This window comes from Pelodiscus sinensis, chromosome 1, assembly GCF_052426305.1.
Source record: "Pelodiscus sinensis isolate ZL-2025 chromosome 1, ASM5242630v1, whole genome shotgun sequence".
Taxonomy (NCBI): Eukaryota; Metazoa; Chordata; order Testudines; family Trionychidae; genus Pelodiscus; species Pelodiscus sinensis.
Window position 1 is genome coordinate 256,306,978 of NC_143052.1, and position 23,308 is coordinate 256,330,285.

Genomic DNA, 23,308 nt, shown 5'->3' on the forward strand with positions numbered 1-23,308 from the left:
ACATTTCTGCAGACTATTCCCTGGAGGTCCCTGGTGTGGTTCATCATGCAAATAATAATGAATCTAATTTCATCTTGCAAACAGGAGACAAAGTCAGTCAGTCCAGGCGTCTTTGTAATGGATTCCTGCAAGGATCCATTCTAGTTCCTCTCCTAATCTATATCTTTACAACCCTACCAACAACTAAGGCCAATAAGTATGTGTATGCAGATGAAATCAGTTTTGCTCATGTATGTAATGACCTACATAATACCAAAGACAACCAGGACACAAATGCTTTGGCTGCTTATCTGTATCAGAGGAGATGTATACTAAATAGCTCTAAGATGGTGGCCACAGCCTTCCATGTGAACAATCACCAGGTCAATCCTTTCACTCTATGCTCAGGATCATCCACTCCCTTGCCAGACATTTGTCACTTACTAAAGAGTCAGACTGGACCACAGCCTAATGTACTGACCTCATCTAGAACATATAAAGAAAAAAAATTGCTTCCTGCACTGCCTTCATCCAGAAGCTAGCAGAGCCTTCCTGAGAAGGAGGGGCAAATGTTCTGTGAACCTCAGTACTGGAGCTAGTATTTCCTCCAATGAAATACTGTACAACTGTTGAGGGGCAGAAGTTAGCATTCACATTTCGTTGATTTGGAGCAAAATACAGTCATCCATGTCATCAGTGGTTGCCTTGGACACACCTTAACATCTGATTTATTTATGTTGGCTTATATAGCTCTTCCAAAACTTTGACAGGGTGCCAGCACCCTTAAAACTTCATGGAGAGCTGTGAATGATGAAAACAACCTGCTGTACACAAGAGTGACAATGGTTCTGCCGGGGCAGATATGCAGTGCATACTTCCCAGAAGAAAATCTGCCTGCCTCTAGAAGAAAACACCTACATAGGCAGTTGCTGTTTGCTTGCCAGGATTGCCTCTGCAACATCCTTCTGTGGGAATTCCAGCAATAAGGAGGGTGTTTTTCCTTAGGCCAGGTCTACACTAGGGGCAAAGAGAAACTGAGGCATGCAACTCCAGCTAGTGCAGCTGGAATTAACATATCATAGTTCAAATTTCTGCAGCATCCCAGCTGTGGGGGGTCGATGGAAGAAAGTCTCCAGTCAAGTTCTCTTACTTCTTGCGGCTCAGTGGAGTACTGGAATTGACAGGAGCGTGATCAGCAGTCAATTTAGAGCAGGGGTGGGCTGTAATTTTTGATGGGGGGCCACTCCACTTTTGAAAAGTGGTCGAGGCCCACACTCTTCCATTATATTAATGGAGGAAGTGTGAGGTCTGGGATGGAGACTGGGTGCAGAAGACAACTTGGGGTAAGGGATTGGGGTGCAGGAGGGCCTGTGAGGTCTAGAGGGAGTTTGGGTGAAGGAGGCAGTTGTGACCTGGGGCATGGGATTGGAGTGCAGGGGTTTGGGTTGTGACCTAAGGCAGGAGGTAGTTGTCACCTAGGACAAGGGACTGGGGTGCAGGAGGTGCAGGGGTTTGGGTAGTGATGTAGGGCAGTGGATTACAGTGCAGGGGTTTGGTAGTGACCTAGGGCAGGGGATTGGGATGCAGGGTTTGGGTTGTGACCTAGAGTAGGGGACTAAGGTGCAGGAGAGGGTGCAGGGGTTTGGCTTGTGACCTAGGGCAGAGGATTAGGGTGCAGGGTCTGGGAGGGGGTATGGGCTTAGAAGGGGGCAGAGAGTTTGGCTTATGTGGGGTAGGAAGGCCAGGAGTGGGGGGGCAGAGGACTGGGGGGAGGGAGGAGCTGGAGTCCCAGAGAGAGGCTCTGGCCAGGAGACTTACCTGTGAGACTCCCGGCCAACAGTCCATCATGTTTCTCAGGTAGGAGTCTTCGTTGCCTCCACTTCAGCTGCAGAGCCTGAGAGGAGAGGGGAGTGGTGCTTCGCACGCTGACTGCTCTTGAAACAGGCAGCTCCCATTGGCCAAAAACCGGAAGCTCCACTCCCCACTGCTCACAGTTTGTGAAACACAAATGGCCCAGCTGCTGCTTTTCTGAGTGGCATGCCAGGGTGGGGCAAGCAGGGGAGTCTGCCTGGAAGCTCCCTGATGTGTCTGCGGGTCGGATCCGGTGGCTTGGCGGACTGGATCTGGCCCATGGAAGATGTTTTGCCCAGGCCTGATTTAGAGGGTCTTTACTAAACCACTAAATCGACCCCTGAGAGATTGATATTCGAAGCATCCAGAAGGTGGAGAAATGGCCTCAGTAAGTGTGAGCCTAACGGAAAATTACCACAAGGCTATCCAGACAGCACTCCATCACACTGCCAGTGGCATTGGCTCCCATTCATTTCAGCAGTTTTTGGATGACACTGATAATGAGTGAGACAGGCAGAGCTTGTGGCAGAAGTATGAAAATACCAATATTAACTCAACAAGAGAAAAAAAGAACGAGTGGAAATCCCAGCACTGATACAAATCTCAGTAAAGATCTTAAGTTAGTTAAAATAAGGAGGAGGTATTTACCTAGAAGACAGACAATGTTAAGTGTTCCTTTTGCCAAATGGAATTTATGCTGGGAACTAAGGAGATTTCTGTTGAGTTGCTTGAATGGAATTAAATTGGAAATGCTGGAGAGGGTTTCTGAAATTCTTGTTTTTAAGTATAAAGTTAAATTACAAAAGAAAATGAAAAATCTATGAGACATAATTTAAGGTCAACATTTCCAAATCTGAGATTACGTCTAGACTCAGAGTTTTTGCACAAAAACTCGCGGAGAGTCCACACTGCAAGCGTGTTTTGTGCAAGAAAATTTACTGTAAATCAGAAGGGGGTTTTGTGCAATAGTTATTCCTCTTTCTATGAGGAATAAGCCTTTTTGCACAAGAGCTCTTGCACAAAAAGGTGTGTGTGGACAGGAAACAGGCGTTTTTTGTGAAAAAACAGCCTATCGAAAGAACCATGGGTGCCCTGGTGGCCATTCTGTTAATGGGAATCAGAGCTTTCTTGTGAAAGAGCGTCCTTGCTGTCTAGATGCTCTCTTGTGCAAAAGCTCATTGCTTTTCCGATGCGGTTTTGCAGAGCTGACATGCTCTTGCGCAATAATTTTTTGCAGACGATCTCTTCCGCAAAAAACTTCTTGCACAAGAAGTCTGCAGTCTGAAATTTGGCCCCTTAATCCATACTAAGTTACCTAACTATAAATTGTCTGATTTTCAAAGGTGCTCAGCACATGCAGTATTCATTGTTTTAACTGAAAAATTTCAGATCTCTTCTGATAATGTCATTTATATATATTTATGTGCCTTATGTCCCTCCCAGTCCTACAAAAACACTCTTGTGTAACTTTAAGATCCACTGATTTAAAATTAAATATATGTTAGTAATGATAGGAGCATGGCTTAAATATGAATTAATAAGCCAAATTTTGCCATAAAGAATACTTTTAGGAAATATTGGCAAGATGGTTTAGAATTTATGGTCATGTTTTATCCCTTTGTGAAAATCAAACCGTCTATGAAAGGTTCATAAGAGAACATTTCTGTTTCATTCATTGCTGAATATTGAATTATCTGTCCAATGGGTATCTCTGACTTCTGATAAATCATCTGAAAATTTTCTTCTGAATCTGTGACATAAATATAAACAAGAATCAGGTCAGCTACACTGAATCACTCCTCTGTACCTGCTATAAAACATGCTTATGTCATTAAGCCTTAGGCAGAGAGAGATGGTTGCTTAACCAGTGATATGGAAAGGCTTGACATAAGTAATGGATTTTGTTAGTCAATAAATTCACCAGTAAGTTTACTGTATACGTGTCATATTTTGCATTTGAGTAATAAAAGGAAAGTTACAGATCCAATACTTCTCTTGTGTCTGGACTAGGAACGTCTACTTTCTTTACAAACATACTTTGGTATGTTTTCTAAGAAATCTAAGATCTAAAATTCATGGGCATGAAAAAGTACTTACTTTTGTGCAATAAAGGTAGGGTCAAAGAATTCAGATGTAATTCTGTTCGCATACAGGGAGCAACCAGTCATAGAGCACAACCCTAAAATGCACCAGATGAATAAATCATTCAGAGAATCAATATAATAATTATGAACCTAATCCTACTGCCACTGAAGATGCTGGTAGTTGTGCCACTTATTTCTATGGGAGTAGGATGAGGTCTTAAGTTATTTGAAATACATATTTTAAGTTAGAATTGAATATTTACCAGAAAGTATGAAAATCATCCCAGCTAAACAAGCGACTTTAGCTTTTGTCTGATCTGAGCCTCCAACTTTGGTACACTTCATCCCAAGGAGAGCGAAGACGGAGCCAAAGAATCCAAGAGAGACAGCAGCAATCATGAGTCCTCGGCAGGCTTGGATGTAACCTGTAATCACAATGTGCAATCCTGATATTAGAACAGCATTACCTAATGGTTTTCATTATACTCCCTTGGAGTGACTCTACCCATGCATAGAATAACTGCAAGCAGAACTAGGCCCTAACTTTTCCTAGGATTCAATCTCATTTTTGGGCATGGTCATATAGAGTACTGTATACCACCCACAAGACGATCAGTCCCTTCATTTTCATTACATTTTGATCCAAATTCCATTGAAATCAATGGAAATACTCCCACTGAGTGCAATGGACTTTGGATTAGGCACTAAGGCCCAGATCCACAAATGTATTTAGGCTCCTCACTTCCACTAATTTCAGCAGAAGTTAGGAACCTAACTACCTGTGAGAAGCTGGGTGAAAGACCCTGATTTATCAAGATACTGAAGTATCTTGTCTAACTTTAAGCACATTAATGTTGATTTCAGTGGAACTATTTGTGTGCTTAAAGTTAGGCATACACTTACGTACCTTGCTGAATGAGGGCCTTCCTTCAGTGGCAGTGGAGGACACTCAGCACCTCCAAGCAGTAAGGCCCTTGAACAGGCCTTTTCTACCTTGTAAAAATTACTTATAGTTGAAACACTGTGATAAACAGTGCTATTATTATGGGTGGAGCAATGCAATATTGTAAAGTTAACTAATCACTGTAAGGGTATGTCTACACTGCCACCCTAGTTCGAACTAGGGTGGCTAATGTAGTCATTCGAACTTGCAAATGAAGCCTGGGATTTAAATATCCCGGGCTTTATTTGCATGTTCCCGGGCGCCGCCATTTTTAAATGCCCCATAGTTCGAACTCCCTGCCTGCAGCTACACGTGGCACGGACTAGGTAGTTCGAACTAAAGCTCCTAATTCGAACTACCGTTACTCATCCTGCAAAAACCCTAAGAGATTATTCCTCGTTAACACATTATGGCTTCAATTTAAAAGGAATACCTGCTTGCATTGGTTTTGGTCATACATTCATCTTGATACCAGGGGCAGGGGTGACAGAGAAACATTTCTGGCTGTATTGCTATTTGAATATACTATACTTCCTTAGAGCCTTAATAGATTTCTGAAATGATAGATACTAAATAAACAGGAAACCCGGGTAAAGTACATAATTGATGGAAAGTGTATTCTGTGGATGTGAAAGTGTAAACGTGTACATAGTTGACCAATGAGCCTGGGCTTATCAGTTAATGTGCAGTTACATACAGTCCCAACCCATCTCCTTCCCCCCACTCTTCCCCGCATGCAGCTGCCTCTGAATCAGAGGCTGGAAACCACAGCCAGTGGGAGCTGCAGGGGTGGCACCTGTGGAGTGAAGGCAGCACACAGAGCTTACTGGCCATGCCTTGGAGGAGCTCACTGGAAGAGGGACATGCTGCTGCTTCTGGAAGCTGCTTGAGTTGGTAAGAGCAGCCCAAGCCTGCACTCCTAAACCCCCTATTTCCTGACCCCAACCCTGACCCCCCTCCTGTCTTTGAAATTCCTTAGTCCCAGCCCAGAGTGCTCTCCTTCAACCCCAAGCCCTCAGGCCCGGCACTACCCCAGAGCCCTCCCCCTCCCTGCATTCCAACTCCCTGCCCCAGACTGGAGTCCTCTCCCACACGCTGAACTCCTCCTTTCTGGCGCCACCCCCAGAACCTGCATTCCTTCCCGCACCCTAACCCTAATGACCTTCCTTACAATTTCCATACCCTGATGTGGTCTTTGGGCCAAAAATGTTGCCCACCCCTGCCCTAGAGACTCTGGTTGGCTACCAAGCAAATGAGGAACCACCAGTTAGTTGACAATCTTGTGAAAAGTTTGGGTTAAATAACTCAGCATTACACAGGAACGATGGGACAGAAATAAATAAATAAACTCTGATTCCCTCGAATAGGATGCAACTGCCTTATAGACTTCCCAACCCTCCAGGATTGTCCTGGAGTCTTCAGGAATTAAAGATTATGTCATCTGAGAAAACCTGTAGGAATATGTCCAACCAAAACTGGCAATATTACTTGACTATGACATCATCCTTTCTCTTTCTCTCTGCAGTACATTGTCTCACTACAGACTTTCCAGCTTCTGAAACAAGTGAGGCAAGGGTCTTTGTGACAACAGCCTCCTTCAGCATACCATGATTGAGATCCAGAATGGGGTAGAAAAAACAGCATGTGATCATTTAATTAAAGATTGCCTCCTAATGCATATGCACAAAGGGGCCAAGTTAAGGTTGCATTGGAAATATCAGAAGTAAAGTTGTCTATCTTTTGAGTGCTTGACTGTGCCATCTTAATGCTGCAGTTTTAAGGCAATTTTAAAAGAAAAGTAAACTGAAAAAAAAAAAACCAAATTCCATCACGCGATATCACATTACTATCCATGTGGATCATTAGCAGGGTTGGAACCTTCAGCTCTACTGCACAGATCTCTTTCACTTGAGCTAGTGTAGTGAACAGTATCAGTACGGGGTTGTCATCCTTTAACTGGCCCTGCCGTAGAAAGGACTGGGACATCTTGCCAGTAGGTTTGACATCTATTTGTTGACAGACGAAGGATGGTGAGATTCAAGAATCTTGGAGTGCGTTGCAGATTTTAGAGATGAATGTCCTGTAGCAGGCACAAAGTATTCAGCCCCTTCCTCTGTAGTATTGATTGGCACTTTCTGCTCCTTCTCTCCAAAGAGTCCCAGTTCTGTCTGTACCGTGCGAGCAGCACCCCTTCTCCTACTCTAACCACCTTCTCTTCTTATGCCCAGCAAAGCCTAGTCTCCCTTCTCTGGATTCCGCACCTCTGTCTTCCACTTTGTTCCTGCTTCCAGCTTCCTTGCCCAGCCATTCTCAATCCCTCTCACAGTCCACTTTTCATTCCGTGTGCCCAGTATCCTTGCCCAGACAGTCCTAGGTTCCTTCCCACTCCCAATCCCTCTGGGTATGTCTACACTACAGCGTTATTTCAAAATATCTAATTTCGAAATAGCTTATTTCAAAATAACGCATCTACACATAAAATGCATTTCGAAATAGCTTTTTTTTTTTTTTTGCTATTTCAAAATAGTGCATCCACACTGAGTGAACACCGAATCTCATTTAAGGCCGGCCGGAACCAGGACCGGCAGGGCATCAGGTCAGGAGTTACTTTGTATGGCTGCTGCCTGAGGCTATCTCAGGCCTGTGCTTAAAGGGACCCACCCTGGACAGCTGGTTCTCAGGTTTCCCTGCTTGCTTGCCTACCTCGATGAGGGACAGCAAAGCATTTTGTCTCTGCATGCTCTGGTTGCCCTCTCTCGGAACACCACAGCACTCTGCAACATGGAGTCAGAGCTGCCCCTGGGCACTCTGGTGCTTCTCTTGGACACATTGCTGTAAGCCTGGCTGCACTTTCTGCAGGCTGCCATCCTGGAGGTCCATCGGTGGACTGTCAGTAGCCAGGAGGCCCTGCGGGAGAGCTTCCACCCTGAGGAGCACTAAGAGCCTCCCTGGACTGCCCTAGGAGGGGCTTGTGCCTCATTCCTCCCTCATGTCCTTCCACTTACCCTTCCCTAACCCCCCTTCTTGATGTAAAATAAAATACACGTATATTCATGAACACAAACTCTCTTTATTTAACAAAACTGGGGGGGCGGGTGGAATGAAACTCTGGTGAGACTGGGGAAAGGAGGCGGGAGAGGGGAAGAGAGAGGTTGGGAGAGGGGGAAACCTGGGAGGAGGGAGCTGGAAGGGGGAAGCAAAGGGAAGAAGGGGGAGGGGAAGCTCAGGGCTCAGGTTTGGGGGTCTCACCGGACCAACTTGATTTTCATGTGAACCTGCTCCTGGGTTCACATGCGGCCTTTGGTGGCTAGCCTGGCAGCTATCCTGCCATAGATGGCCACATTCCTCCATCTAGTGCAGAGATCATGGACGTTGGGAGCATCCCCCCCAAACCTGAATAAGGTCCATGATCTCCACCCTGGACCAGGAAGGCACCCGCCTTGTCTGGGCCCTGGCAAGTTCCTGGGAGCTGGCAGACTGCTCCTGCGGAGTTGTGGAGGGCTGGCTGCCAGTGGCTTGCTGGCTTATGTTTTGGGGCCACTGGGTCAGGGGCAGTGACTGCTGCTCTGGGCTGGCAGGCTTGGAGCTGGCACAGGCACTACGGGCAGAGTCAACCCCTTTAAGGGCTCCGGGGATGGGGGGAGGGAGAGAAGTGTTCTTGGTTGAGGCCAGAGTGGCCACCAGGGCACCCTGGGAAGGCTGGAGGCCCCCTATTTTGAAATAAGTGTCTACACAGCACTTTCAAAATTGACGTTATTCCTCATGGAATGAGGATTACCAATTTTGAAATAAGCGCTCCACTATTTTGATTTAATTTCAAAATAATGGAATGGCGGTGTAGACGCTAGGATAGTTATTTTGAAATAACGGCTGTTATTTCAAAATAACTTTGCTGTGTAGACATACCCTGTGTTTCTCTTCCTACCACATCTCCAGTTACCCCATCCCATCCCAAGTTCCTTGTCTCTAGTTGCTTTCAGTGCCTGTCTCCTATCCTGGTCTTCTGATACAATCTCAGACTTTTTGCCTCCAATGGCTCTTCGCTCAGTCAGTCCCAGTTGTTTCCCCTGTCTCCTCATTATCATATCTGTCTCTCCTTTTCTCCTCTCCACCCCCCATTCTCAGCCCTGCTAGTCCCAGTCTCCCTCTGTGACTTCTCTTTAATATTCTTTGTAACATTGCTTCCCTATTTCCTTGTCTTTGCCAAGATATCACCCACCAATCTCAGTTTCCCTCTGTCTCTTCCTGGCAAGCCTCCATTCACAATCTTTCCCTGACCCCCTCCAGAATCAAGGTAACAATCTACTCCATCAGCCCTCCTGTACCACCTCTGGGCCAAAGCTCATTTTTGTCCACTCTGACAGAGGTGCCGACTTCCTGAGTTCTCTGGGAGTGCTCGACACCAAGCCCCACCCCATCCCATTATTCTCCCAAGCCCCCATCCAGACATTTAAACTTGCTATCAAAGTTGTTAGACCAACATTAGTGTGAAATAGCTATGAGCTGGAAAAGTATTCTGGATACTCACATATAGTTTTCTAGTTTGCTTCTGGAATACCTATGTGCAGAACATGTTGCATTTTAAGATGGAGCCTTTTTTTAAAAAAATAAGACCTATAGTTTACCCTTTTTGCTAGCTGCACAAAAGCAGCAGACAGTAAAAAGTGGACAGAAGACCTAAGAGATATTCTCCTCTGGGGACAGAGTACATGGCCATCCAGAGAGGATGAGGGATGTTCCCTGAAACCTTGTAGAGCCTCAGTAAAGTGGAAAATCTAATCTCAACTCTGCAGATCCTATAGGATGTTCTAAGAGTGGTCCTCTGTAAAGCTCTGCAATTCTGTGGCAATCCACGGACCATTTTTATGGATTGCAGATTGGATGTGGACACAAATTCTGTATCCACACAGAGCTCTACCCTTCTGTTGGGCTCCCCAGCTCCACCTGCTTGGCAACACAGAAGGACCAGAGTGCCACTGCCTCTCATCTCTTCCATCTGCTCCCCCATGCACTTATTTGGCACAAAGTAACTATGGAAGGTATTTAGTATTGATAGGGTTCATCAGGAAAAGGTAGGTAAGGCTAAGCACACAGAGTTCTACTGAGCCTCAGAGAAGAAATTCTGTCAGTATGATCAGTGCTAAACCACTACTGGGGTATGTCTACACTACCCCGCTAGTTCGAACTAGTGGGGTAATGTAGGCATACCGCACTTGCAAATGAAGCCCGGGATTTGAATTTCCCGGGCTTCATTTGCATAAGCGGGGAGCCGCCATTTTTAAAACCCCGCTGGTTCGAACCCCGTGCAGCGTGTCTACACGGGGCACGAACTAGGTAGTTCGAACTAGGCTTCCTAGTTCGAACTACTGTTACTCCTCATTTCACGAGGAGTAACGCTAGTTCGAACTAGGAATCCTAGTTCGAACTACCTAGTTCGTACCCCGTGTAGCCGCGCCACACGGGGTTCGAACCAGCGGGGTTTTAAAAATGGCGGCTCCCCACTTATGCAAATGAAGCCCGGGAAATTCAAATCCCGGGCTTCATTTGCAAGTGTGGTATGCCTACATTACCCTCCTAGTTCGAACTAGGAGGGTAGTGTAGACATACCCCTGAATAGAGCCTAAGAGCACCTCCAAATATTTAGGGTTGTTCCTAAAACCCAGACACAAGTTAGTGACTAAAAGTTATGAGAACAAACCAAAATATTTGGGTATGCTTAACAGTGAATGATTTGAATTATTTTCTAGATTGCATTGGCGCATATTGCAAAAGTCTTGCCCACTTGTGGGAGGGTTTCTATAATAACAGGCACATATGCTTATCTCGGATTGAGTGAATTTTCATTAATAGTAGAATTCCAGGAGAAAAGTCTATAACTGTTTCAATTCCTATTCCATTGATAATGAATTTTTGTGTTTATGTCAAATCCTGCATTCTTATTCATTTGTTACTCACACAAAGCTGACAATGACAACAGGAGGAGTGAAGTTTTAACGGGAATTTCAAAATTTGCTCCTTTTAAAAATGCTTCTATATGTAATAAGCTGCTTTGCTTTTGGCAATATAAATATTCATAACCTCCCATTGCCTTGTTTTTTTTGTTTTGGAATTATGTTTGTGGTAATACCATTTAGGCAAAGGAATAGATGAAAACTGGCCAAGGAAACCATTGTTTTTGACAGGTCCAATTTACTGCCACTTTTAGTTGCTAATTAACACATTAAGGTGCTGAAGCATGAATGTATTTACCTAGAGGTATTCTAAAACTTAATTTATGGCTAAATCTCCTAGGAGAAATATTAAACATTTACCAAAACCCCCCCTAGCCTATGCAAAAAACAACATGGCTGAAATTCATTCCTTAGTAAAGGTCAAAGCACATTGTGGAAATAATAGAGGGTAGTGAGACTACAAGAAATAATTAACCCACTCAAACAGGAAATAGTTTCAATTAGTAGATACTATGACTTGAAATATCACTGGAATCTGTTGCCAAAAGGTCTCAGTTTTGTAGGCCAGCTAGACTCTGAGTTCAGTTCAGCTCACCAAAGAAATGATCCAATTAGGGTATTTTTAATGCAGATTTTAGAAATTAAAATTTTGACAATATAAACCAAACAAGGGAACTGAAGAGAACGTTAGATGAGTTTTCTTAGGGTACGTCTACACAGCAGGGCAAAAGTCAAATTAAGATATGCAACTTAGGCTGAAGTCAAAATAGCTTAATTCGATTTTGGCACTGTCTACAAAGCAGGAAGTCGAAGAAGGAACACTCTTCCTTCAACTTCCCTTATTCCTCATGAAATGAGGGGTACAGGAGTTGGAGTTAGAAGTCTCTCATTTTGACATTATTTTAAAATAATGGCTTGCTGTGTAGATGCGCATTACATTATTTTGAAATAACGTCACATTATTCCAAAATAACACTCCTATGCAGATATACCCATAGGGACTTCATTATACAGACCTAAATTATGTGGGAGTTACCTAGTTACTATGTTGAAAGGTAATACAGAAAACTGTAAAACATATACATAACTGTGGAAGATATGTTAGAGACTGACTTGGAAATGAGAACCAAGGTAATGATCTCCTTATCCAGTCCAACTTCTGTTTCCTTGGATCATAGTTAAATTTATTGCATATCAATGTTGCCTTTTGGTTACAACAGCGGCACATTTTTTTGCTTTATTGATTTTCTCCTTAGACGCAAACTAGCTAATAAAAACATGACAATTTAGAAAGGCAAAACAAGCAAAAAGACGGGGTTGTCAAGTTGTAATTCTTCCATATTTTCTCATGAAGAGCAGAAATATGTAATTTCCAAACACATATTACCATCACTAATTATTTGGCACTGATGTGGAATTCTATGCATCACGTGGGCATTCCAATAAAAAAGGCCAAATCAGACTAAAAGTGACGTTTTAAATAGAGAAGGAACAAAATAATTATTAGGAGTATCTAACTTGTTTTCACCACATTGTGCATGTTCAGCAACATTCCGATACCCCTCCCCCCAAAAAAAGTTTTCTTACAAATATGTAGTTGTCTTGCGCAAAGAATCTTGTTAGAATCTTTAGTGCCTCATTTCCGTCATATGTGTCAAAAAGTTATGTGGTGCTCACACATCTATTAAGTATGATATATGGAAAAAATGTATAATGCTCTGGGGATGGGTGCTTTCACTAAATAAAATAAATCTTTTCCCGAGATAGCTTTATAGATATTGTACAGATTCTCTTTCCAAATGCACACCCACAACATACAGGTTTCTGGCTATACTGCCCCTTTTATTTTGTAAGTACATTTTTGTTCAGCTATGTTATTTTAATAGGTCATTTGCTCCTCTGCTGTGGAATGCTGTAAATGGCGTGCTGATATTATTTGGTTGCTTTATTGTTGTTTATGTCTGTGATCAGCAGCACACAAAATTAAAAGGGTAGTAAACAGGGGCGGCCCAAGGCAGGCTGCCGGCAGCTGGCACCCATGCGGAATGCGTGATCGGTGCCCTCACCTCCACAGCCCTCAATGGCGTGACATCATCATTGGCTGCCCCGTTTAACGTGGCGCCCTAGGCTATGGCCGAGTCAGCCTATATGCAAGGGCCGCCCCTGGTAGTAAATTAAAGACCTGTCTATGCCTGCCTTCCTTAAGCAATCCCCCCCTCCCATATGAACATTATGGTTTTGCCTGTGTAAGAAGTGTCAGATTGGGCCCTTAAACATGATGGGCTAAATCATGCCCATTATACATAATGTCTTGTGCTAGGCCCTATGGAGCTGCATTATCCCAAAGGAAAGGAAAGCAAGTGTTCTTCCCAGACTCCCCCTCCCCCCGCCTCCCCACCATTCTTCTACACACATATACACACAGAGAGAGAATTAGGGCACAGGGAGCCTGGACACTGCTACCCATCTTCATGAAGTGCCACAGAGTCTCTCTGCATGGGGCTGCGTAGCTCTGCTTCTTAGAGCTTGGCAATGGAGATGGAGCTATTGATTCACCTAATTCCTTCCTCATGTCTCCTTACCCGGGGCAAAATTGCCTTGATCACAGGAACTGGAATTCAGCATAGTCCCGGGAGGGCTGTGCAGGGGGCGATGGAAAGCTAAGGGTATGTTTATACCGCAGTGTAAGCACGGGGTTTTAACTCAGGCTCACGCCTAACTCAGGCCTAACTCCCCGCCTGTCTACACACAGACTGCACTAATTCACTGCTTAGCTACACTCAGACTGCACTAACTCACTGCTTAGACTGGGGTGGGCAAAATACAGTCCTGAAGCCCCGCACATGGTGCCCGCAGCTGGCCACTTTGAGTGGTGTGTGTGGGGTGGAGCAGGAAGGAAGCCTGCCTGAGGGTCCCACTGGGCTGCTGGCTGGGAGTCACTTAAGGAAAGCACTTCCTGGCACTTCCTGGCCAGAGCCTACATCCATCAGGCATCCCATCCCCTCAACCCTCTGCTCGCCCTCCAGCACCGCTGTCTCAGGTCACAACCCAAACCCTGGATGTGGTGAAGGCTAGAACTTAACAGGGTTCAAAAAAGAGCTAGCTGGATTCATGGAGGTTAGATCCATCAATGGCCATTAGCCAGGATGGGTAGGAATGGTGTCCCTAGCCTCTGTTTCTCTGGAGGTGGGTGACAGGGGAGGGATCTCATGAGGATTACATGTTGTGTCTCCCTCTCCTCCTGGGTATCTGGTATTGTCGGCAGACAGGATACTGGGCTGGATGGACCATTGGTCTGAGCCAGTATGGCCGTTCTTATGTTCTTAACCCTCTGTATCCCCACTCTTGCACTCATACTCCCACCCAGACCCTGCACTCCAAATCCCTGCCCCAGATCACAATGCTCTCCTGCCCTCCTAGGTCACACCTAAACCCTCTCCATCCCCTCTTGAGCTCCCACCCCAGGTCACAACCCCCTCTCAGACCTTATACCCATTCCTACACCTCTCCTCCAGGACAGAATCCTCTCCTGCATCCATATATCCTTCCGGACCCTGCACCCCCTCCTATACCCCAATCCCCTGCCTTAGGTCACAACCCCCTCCTTCACCCAAACTTCCTCCCAGAGCCTACATCCCACCCCATTCCTCTACCCCAGCCCAGATACTGCAACTTTTCCATCAATATCAAGGAAGAGTGAATCCCTTCACCACTTACAAAATTCTTGGAGTTGCCTCCCCATCAAAAATTATTGCCCACCCCTGTCTTAGACCCTGGGTCCCAAATCCCCATGGCCTGAGTCAAGCCAGAATCCAGGGCTCAAGTCTTTTTGCTTGCAGTGTAGACACAGCCCCACTAACAAACAACAAACAGAAGGAAGTACTTCTTCACGCAACACACAATCAACCTCTGGAACTCCTTGTCAGAAGATGTTGTGAAGACCAGGATTTTAACAGGGTTCAAGAAAGAACTAGATAAATTCATTGAGGATAGCTCCATCAATGGCTATTAACCAGGATGGGTAAGAATTGTGTCCCTTGCCTCTGTTTGTAAGAGGCTAGGAGTAGTGGATGGGGGTGGGATGGGTCACTTGGGGTGTATCTAAACTACACCCCTCTGCTGACAGAAAGATGTAGATTAGGCACATCGCTATTGCAAATGAAGCAGGGATTTAAATATCCTGTGCTTCATTTGAATAGAAATGGCCGCCGCTTTTTGCCAGCGCGGCACTTTGCCGGCAAAAAGCAGCAGTCTACACGGGGATCAGTTGACAAGGAAAGCCTTTTCTGACTGATCCTGTAAACCTCGAGGCATAAGGTGGCAAAAAGGGGCGTCCATTTCTATTCAAATGAAGCTGGGATATTTAAATCCCTGCTTCGTTTGCAATAGCGATGTGCCTAATCTACATCCCTCTGTCGGCAGAGGGGTGTAGTTTAGATACACCTTGATGATTGCCTGGTCTGTTCATTCCCTCTGGGGTGCCTGGCACTGGCCACTGTCCAAGAACAAGATGCTGGCTTAGATGGACCTTTGGTCTGACCCAATATGGGCCAATCTATGTTAACTAGATTCAAGCTTTGCGAGTCCACCAAGAGTATCCCACAATCTCATGGACACCCCTGTTCTTTATATCAGAGGTTTAATTATCAAAATAATCTTAAAATTAAACAACATTTAAGAAGTTTTTAGCCAAAGCTATTGATTCTGTGGGCATGTCTAAGGGGAAGCCCAGGGTTAGGAGAGCTTGAATTAGTTGACTCTGGGTTTGTTAACTTAGGACTTAAATGTCTACAGGTTGGATTGCACACTGTACCATGAACATAAGGTCTCAGTGGCCATATTTTGGGAATTAGGAAGTCTGAAATATGTGTAGTTGGGCTCGGGCATGTTTAATCAAGCCTCGACAATTAGTGTAATCTATTCGCCTGTGGCACAAGCCGGCACAGACACTTGAGCATCCGGTGGGACCCAGGCCTCGACAATTCCTAAACTGGGGTTACAAAGATGTGGAGACACTTAAAGCTTGGATTAACAAACCTAGGTGTGCTAACTTAAGTTCTACTAACCCTGGGCTTACATTGCAATGTAGACATACCCTAAGGGCTGGGAAGAATTTGACGTTATGTTGAGGCAGAAACCTGCCTAGCGCATGGTACCCCAAGTGCAGTACAGCCTGTGCACTTCTGCTTTGTTGGGAGAGGGAATGCATTATCCTGCCACCACAGAACACAGATACTTGGCAGATTCTCCAGCCCCCCACAGCAGGGGAATTTGGGCATAGGTTTGGCTGCTGCATCCATTGCTACACAGATCCACCTGCCAAGTCACAGACTGCTGTTGCTGCTCCTCAGCCACTTCACATGCTGCCCAGGCTTTCAGGAAAGATGCCATTTCTAACACTTCCTGTCATTTACTCATGTAGCATCTTGGAATCAGAATTGGGCCCTAGTTGTTTATTAGTAAGGCCCTACCAAATTTACAGCCATGAAAAATGTGTCATGGAACTTGAAATCTAGTCTTTTGTGTACTTTTACCACATTTCATGTGGGAGACCAGCAGTTGTCAAACTATGGAGCCTGATCCAAAAGACAGTTGCCAGGTGGGGTCACACAGTTATTTTGGCAGATGACAGAATTGTCGCCCTTACTTCTTGCTGACTTCAGAGGTGGGCAGGTAAATATGTTGGAGGGTAGGGATAGGGTGAAGAGTGACCTAGACAAATTGGAGGATTGAGCCAAAAGAAATACGATGAGGTTCAACAAAGACAAGTACAGAGTCCTGCACTTGGGATAGAAGAATCCCAAACATTGTTACAGGCTGAGGACCGACTGGCTAAGTAGCAGTTTAGCAGAAAAGGACCTGGGGATTGCAGTGGATGAGAAACTGGATATGACTCAACTATGTGCCCTTGTAGCCCAGAAGGCTAATGGAATATTAGGATGCATTACGAGGAACATTTCCAGCAGATCTACAGAAGTTATTATTCCCCTTTATTCAGCACTAGTGAGGCCACATCTGGATTACTGCATCTGTTCTGGCCCCCTCACTATAGAAAGGATGTGGACGCATTGAGGAGGGTCCAGCAGAGGGCAACCAAAATGATTAGGGGGCTGGAGCACATGACCTGAGGAGAGGCTGAGGGATTTTGGACTTATTTAGTCTGCAGAAGAGAAGAGGGAGGGGGATTTGGTAGCAGCCTTCAACTTCCTGAAGGGAGGTTACAAAGAGGATAGAAAGAGGCTGTTCTCAGTAGTGACAGATGGCAGAACAAGGAGCAATGGTCTCAAATTACAGTGGGGGGAGCTCTAGGTTGGATATTAGGAAAAACGATGTCACTAGGCAGGTGGTGAAGCACTGGAATGGATTACCTAGGTAGGTGGTGGAATCTCCATCCCTAGAGGTTTTAAGTCCCAGCTTGACAAAACCCTGGCTGGGATGATTTAGTTGGGATTGGTCCTGCTTTGGGCAGGGGGCTGGACTCGATGACCTCCTGAGGTCTCTTCCAGCCCTAGGATTCTATGATTCTATGAGTGACCATTGGCCAGGCACCCAGCTCTGAAGGCAGCACCATGGCTGCAGCAGCACAGAAGTAAGAGTGGCAATATCATACCATGCTGTGCTTCTGCACTGCTGCCTTCAGAGCTGGGAAGTGGTGGCTGTTGATTGAGGACCCCGATCTGCAGGCAGCAACACAGAAATAAAAGTGGCAATATCATGACATGCTATCCTTACTTCTATGCTGCTGCTGATGGTAGCTTTGCCTTCAGAGCTGGGCTCCCAGCCAGCAGCTACCATTGCTCAGCTCTGTAGGTAGTGCTATGACCAGCAGCAGTGTACAAGTAAGGGTATCAGTACTGCAACCCCCACAACAGTAATCTTGTGACCCCTTGCAACTCCTTTTTGCATCAAGACACCTGCAATTACAACACTATGACATTTCAGATTTAAAAAGCTGAAATAATAAAATTTACAATTTTTAAAATCCTAGGGCCGAGAAGTTAACCCAAATGGACTGTGAATTTGGTAGGGCCATAATTAGTAGAGCTACTGACCACATACCTGCTTCTATCTAAATTATTAATTTTGTCATAGTGAAGAGATGGGCCCTGTAAGTTTTCATTTCAAACTAGTTTGTGCCCAAATGAACTGTAGCTACATAATAAAAACTAAAAGTTCATCTGCAGATCAGTTAACTTGAACTGCAAGTACAGGAGAGAAGGAAGCAAACTACTGGACAGAAGAAATTAAAATATGAGATCAAGAAGATGAACTCTCTGTCCTATCTTTTTTTCCCTTTGGAATTCTGATTGACCAAATATTCCTAATCTCATAAACTTTATTGACGACTTTAATAACAAGTATGTTTGGAACTGAATGCCTTGTTAAAAAGACTGAATGGCTGCATCCTTTAAACATGATTCTACAAACTAACTCCAAGCAGGAGGATCGCAGCACGTCTGCCAATCCCTACTGAAGCCAGTGAGCCAGATCTGCAACTGATATAATATATCATGGCATCATTTAAGTCAAAGGAGCCAAGACAAATTATGGTATCTGAGGATCCGGCCCACTTACTCTGCAGATGCCATGGTCTGCTCGCCTAAAACAAGTGGCAGGATTTGGATATAAGCTTCTCTATTTGCCCATAAATCAGGAACAACAGAAGCAATAGTAGTTCAAAATCACCTACATTAACCTGACACTATCTCAGATCAGCTCTAGAGGAACCCTTTATAGGAAAGAAAGATACAAGGTTTTAGATCATTACTAATCCCTTTTGGTCAGTCAGCTCCCAATCGTTTTTAAAAGGCAGTTTCCACATCAGAAATATTACTGCCTTCTCTCACAGCCATGTGTCAAATGCTGCGGGTCCAAATTTGTTTTTCAAAATGGTTATACATATTTTAACACTTTCTGTCTGTCTAGATATATATTTTGACTGTCAGCAGATTACCGTAGAGGTTATCTGCAATGTTGATGGGATACACTGTCTGATCATTGCACTGTGATCTTATAATTAGAACTTCAGAAATTGCATGAATTCCCTTCATCATTCAACTTTTAGAATAAAAACTTGAGCAACAGTTAAATGTAACAGGCAATAGATTAAGCACTGAATCAACATAGGAACCAACATACTTTCTATGCAGTTTACTCAACATGATGTTACGATTTTTTTTAAGAAAAATCCTTCCTTCCTAAAGAGTATATATGATTTGTCTTAAATAACAGAAAATTATATCTTTTTAGTAATAGTGTAATATTTAGCTTTAAACACTATATTACAATTTTAAGATCTGATTCTGTATTGCTGATCCCTTTAAAACTAAGCAATAAATACTTGTGCCTACCTACCTGTTGCAAGCCTTTAAACTATATATCAATTAAGTAATTACATCTGAATTAATAACCACATAGTAAAAACCAAAATGAACATTAATTTCAGAAAAAATACATTCTTCCCCTCCAATCACCACCACTTTGTCAGAAAAATGTAAAGGAAAATATAGCAATAATTGAAAAACAGAAAGAGAAATAATTGCTTCCATTCTATTCAAACCCACTCCAGGTGCTCTGTTGAGTTTCCAAAAGGAAAATAAATAATTCTTGAGACTAGGAGAAAGCAGGATGTTGAATTATATTAATGTAAACAGTATCTAGTGGCATATCTGTTTATTTCTGGAGGAAAGTTATAAATTCATCAAATAATATTTACAAGTTGCATGTAAGGTCTGATTTTCAGCAAAATAATAGAAGGGAAACAATTCATATTGGGGGCTATTTTAAAAGTGTTCCAATGTGTATATAAAACTTGCTTCCCTACATGTGCCCTGGGAAACAAGCACATTCTTTGCAGTGATAAACAGGTATTTTTACATGCATGTTTGAAACCATATTTTATTTAACTTTAATTTGCCAGGTATCGTTTCTCTTTATAGAGGTATTATGGTGCAGCTTTGACTTAAAATACAGATTATGCTGATATGCCAAGCAAATGAAGGCTTCCTGTGGCAGGTAAGTATGACTTGTCTAAGGGCTGAAAACAGAGTTGAAGTGTGCTGAATAGAAATCAAACTGCTCAGAATATTCTAAGAATATTCGAAGAAATCGTTCACCCTGGCTGCTACTGTCATCCTCCTCAATCTCTCAGTCAGAAGCTGAAGAGCTCAAACAGGATTTCGGAAAATATTTCTTCTGGTCTTTGTCATTGTTATGAAGTGCGCTCTGCCTACCCAACCCATCAACCAACCAAGCAAACCTCCTCCTCTCCCACCAAATCATTAACCTTTTACCTCCCGAATTCAGCGGATCCTTAGGTTGGATGGAGAGGGTCACCCCCAACACCAGCTCGCCCCATCTACCGCCCCCCTAGGCCACCTCCCCACGTGGCTCTGGGGATGAGTGTGTGTGTGTGTCTACTGCCCTGGCCCTGAGCCTCGCTGCCGGCCAGCAGCTCAGGCGCTTACTCAGCCAGGGGAGCTCCCGGGCTGCGGGCGGGCGGGCGGACAGACAGAGAGAGAGAGAAAGAGGGATAAGAAGCCCCGGCGGGGCTGGTGCAGACCGTCCAGCGCCAGCATGGAGGGGAAGTCCTTGCAGTTGGACACGCCGGTGGAGTCGGTCACGCAGGTCTTCCAGAGGTTGGCCCAGAAGGTGGCGGTGGTGATGACGGTGCCGTCGATGGAGGAGACCTTCCAGTAGTCGGTGGGCAGCGTGGAGGAGACCAGCACCCAGCCCGCGATGGCCAGCAGGAAGGCGAGGATCTGCGCTGCCATGCTGGCCATGGGGGATGCTGAGGCGGAGGGGGAGCGGCAGCAACTGCGCAGCGCACCCGGCCCCGCCGGCAGCCGAATCAGCAGAGGGAGCTGCAGCCCCAGAGACCCCACCCCTGCCGCCCGCCGCGCATCCTCCCCCTGCTGCGAAACCCTGGCCGGGGCGAGCGCTGGCCGGCTGGGGCGGGGGGTGAGCGACTCCCTCCTGCGGCGCCGCGTCCCGCCGTTCCCGCTCATCCCCCCGCAGCCGCGTCAGGGACCTTCAGGGGCAGACCCGCTCCCTTCCCCGCCGGCACCTGCGCTGTGTCCTGACTGCGTCCCCGTCCCACAGGGGCCAGGCTGAGCGCCCCAGCGCACCGGCTCCCCGCCAGAGCCTGTAAACACAGACACAGACTCTCCCTCTGTCTCTGCCTAAGGAGAGGCCGGGTGTCTGCGCTGTAACTGGATCTTGACACCTCAGAGCTGTAGCTGGTGCATCTTGTGGGAGCCCCCCCCCCTTCCCCATCTCTCCACCGACACCACCTCAACAGAGAGCAAAGCACGGGTTAGCCCAAGGGTTAGGGCCGCTGACCCACAGAAAAATCAGGGGGGCACACAAAAGTGATTTGCAAAAATAAATACCAACATCACTGCGGTGGCCCCCAAATGAGAAGCAGAAAGACACCCCTCACATTCCCCTCCCACACCAGAGCTTGGTAGATTCTGTTGGCCCTGCTAAGCTCTGGGCAGGGTCAAAAAGGAGGGGTTCAGTGTGTGGAAGGGGGGTGATGGGAATTGGGGTTGGGGTCTGGGTGGGAGAGTGCAGTAGCCTCAGGGGCTGGATCCGGCCCCCAGGCTGTATGTTCCCCACTCCTGGTCTAGCCTATGTTTATATGTAGGCCCTGAAGCACCCCAATTCACAAGTGCTGCAAAAACTCGGATGTGGCATCTAGATCTTGCCAAACCCGGTATGTGTTGCTTCACTTATTCCACCAAAAATATGCACCCAACATATTCTGGGGTCAGCGCTCTTCTTTGATATCTGTGTCCTGTATTTGTTGACCACATACCCTCCATTCTTACCATATAAAATGTAGTACCTAAACATCTTCTGCTAATCCACCAGAATAATCCAGATCCCTAAGTACCAGAGTATTGTTGTGTCAGGGTGCATCAGCTTCTGGGGCTACTTGTGCATTGTACTCTCCTTCCTGTCTGGCTTTGTCTGCCTACCTGCTCACATAGCCAGGGCCATGGTCTTTGTTAGTAAGAGGAAACACTAATGTAGTATCGAGCTGCTATAGACAGTGTATCTATTTTGTGAGAATAATGAGTTATTAGATGTGCATATAAATTATTCCACAATAGCCTATTCCTGTCCATTTTGATTAATTGACAGGGTTTTAGAGGTGTTGTAGATCAGTGTTTCTCAACCAGTGGAATGAGTACCCTTAGGGGTACTCGAGAGAAATCTGGGGAGTACGTTACCTCAACTGGCATTTGGAGAAAACTGAATTTTTGTTTTAAGTTTCACAGCACTTTATTATTTTGTACTTTTTACGCCCAAAATTTCATCGCCCGCCGTGCTACAATTAAGTTATTTAAACTAATGTGTTGCAGTGGTAGAAAAAAAATGCATGTCTGAAAACTGTAGATACTGGGGGTACTTACAATTTCTTTTGAAAAGGGGGTACTTTATAAAAAAAGGTTGAGAAACACTGTTGTAGATCCATTGAAACCTTGCTGTCTACCCAGCATTTCTAATCCAGCCTTTGTAATGATTTACTGCGGTTTGGATAGGCAATGCTTAATTGTTGGATGAAAAGGATTGTAATAGGGTTGTGTGTTTGTTTGTTCAGAGGTTTTATGGGTGAGGGGAGATGGAAGGATGTTGTTCTTTAAAATAGTGAAAGAACCAAGAAGAAATACTTTCCAGAATCAGATTTGTTTCTCTTGTGAATATGAGTGTTTTGGGGAGTGTCACTAGCAGACATAATAGACGGAGGGATTTCTTAATATTTTCTCAGAAGCTTACTTTATATCTGGTGCATTTCAGCTTTATCTGTAGCAATAGTGCTAACTGAGGGGGCATAATGTAAGTGTCATTTGCCTTTGCTCAAAATCCCTGTGGCTATGGAGCCATTTTTAAGCAGAGGTCCTGTACTGATCACTACAGCTGCTGCTGGAGTAGACTGAAGTGACACTCCGGGTGGTCACAATGCCACTGTAATCTCACCTGGCTGCCCCTCTGTGAAGATGGGAGCGGGAGGGCAGGTGAACCAAACAGTGTTGCTATCTGGCATGTGGGCAGCCTGTTCCTGTACTGTGCAGCAGAGCGCAGGGGAATCCACAGAGTATTTGACTCCCAGTGGCACTTGCTCATGCACTGCGTGATTAATAGAAATGGGAGACTCCCTGGTCCAGGGATATCCAAGGGAAGTCAAATGGGGACCAGGGTCCCTGCTGTAGGGAGAGGGGAGGAGCAGGGAACAGAATTTGCCAAACCCACAAGAAATATCTGAACTGGTGCCAAAGGTTTTTAGCTGTTTCACAAGCCTTACTTACCTGCTATGGGAAACAAGAGCATTCCTATGCTTGAAATAGCAAACTAATCTGTATTTTAATTAAATGTATGGATATGTATTTCTACATACAGGTTGAACCTCTCTAGTCCGGCACCCTCAGGACCTGACTGGTGCTGAACCAGAGAATTTGCCGAACCACAGAAGGTCAGTATTGTCCAGCAGCGTT

General features: G+C 45.2%; 1 protein-coding gene and 1 long non-coding RNA gene across 3 annotated transcripts in view; one reads left to right on the plus strand and one right to left on the minus strand.

Annotated features, from left to right (window-relative positions):
- Nucleotides 1-23,308, minus strand: part of CLDN10 (claudin 10) — an 82,774-nt gene that overhangs the window by 8,976 nt on the left and 50,490 nt on the right. Inside the window, exons 1-3 of one of the 2 annotated variants that reach the window (XM_006128137.5) lie at nucleotides 20,371-20,852; nucleotides 4,178-4,339; nucleotides 3,928-4,009 (exon numbers count right to left, since the gene is read on the minus strand). In XM_006128137.5, coding sequence (XP_006128199.3) covers nucleotides 3,928-4,009; nucleotides 4,178-4,339; nucleotides 20,371-20,815 — 689 coding nt within the window. In that variant the 5' untranslated portion in view covers nucleotides 20,816-20,852. Of the gene's footprint in view, nucleotides 1-3,927; nucleotides 4,010-4,177; nucleotides 4,340-20,370; nucleotides 20,853-23,308 lie in introns of those variants that run through there. The other variant, XM_006128138.5, reaches the window with a different exon arrangement.
- The window catches only part of LOC112546609 (uncharacterized), a 79,082-nt gene continuing 76,648 nt past the window's right edge, over nucleotides 20,875-23,308 (plus strand). The window contains exon 1 of the long non-coding RNA XR_012900575.2: nucleotides 20,875-23,286. This is a non-coding gene — a long non-coding RNA (uncharacterized LOC112546609). The remainder of the gene's footprint in view (nucleotides 23,287-23,308) is intronic.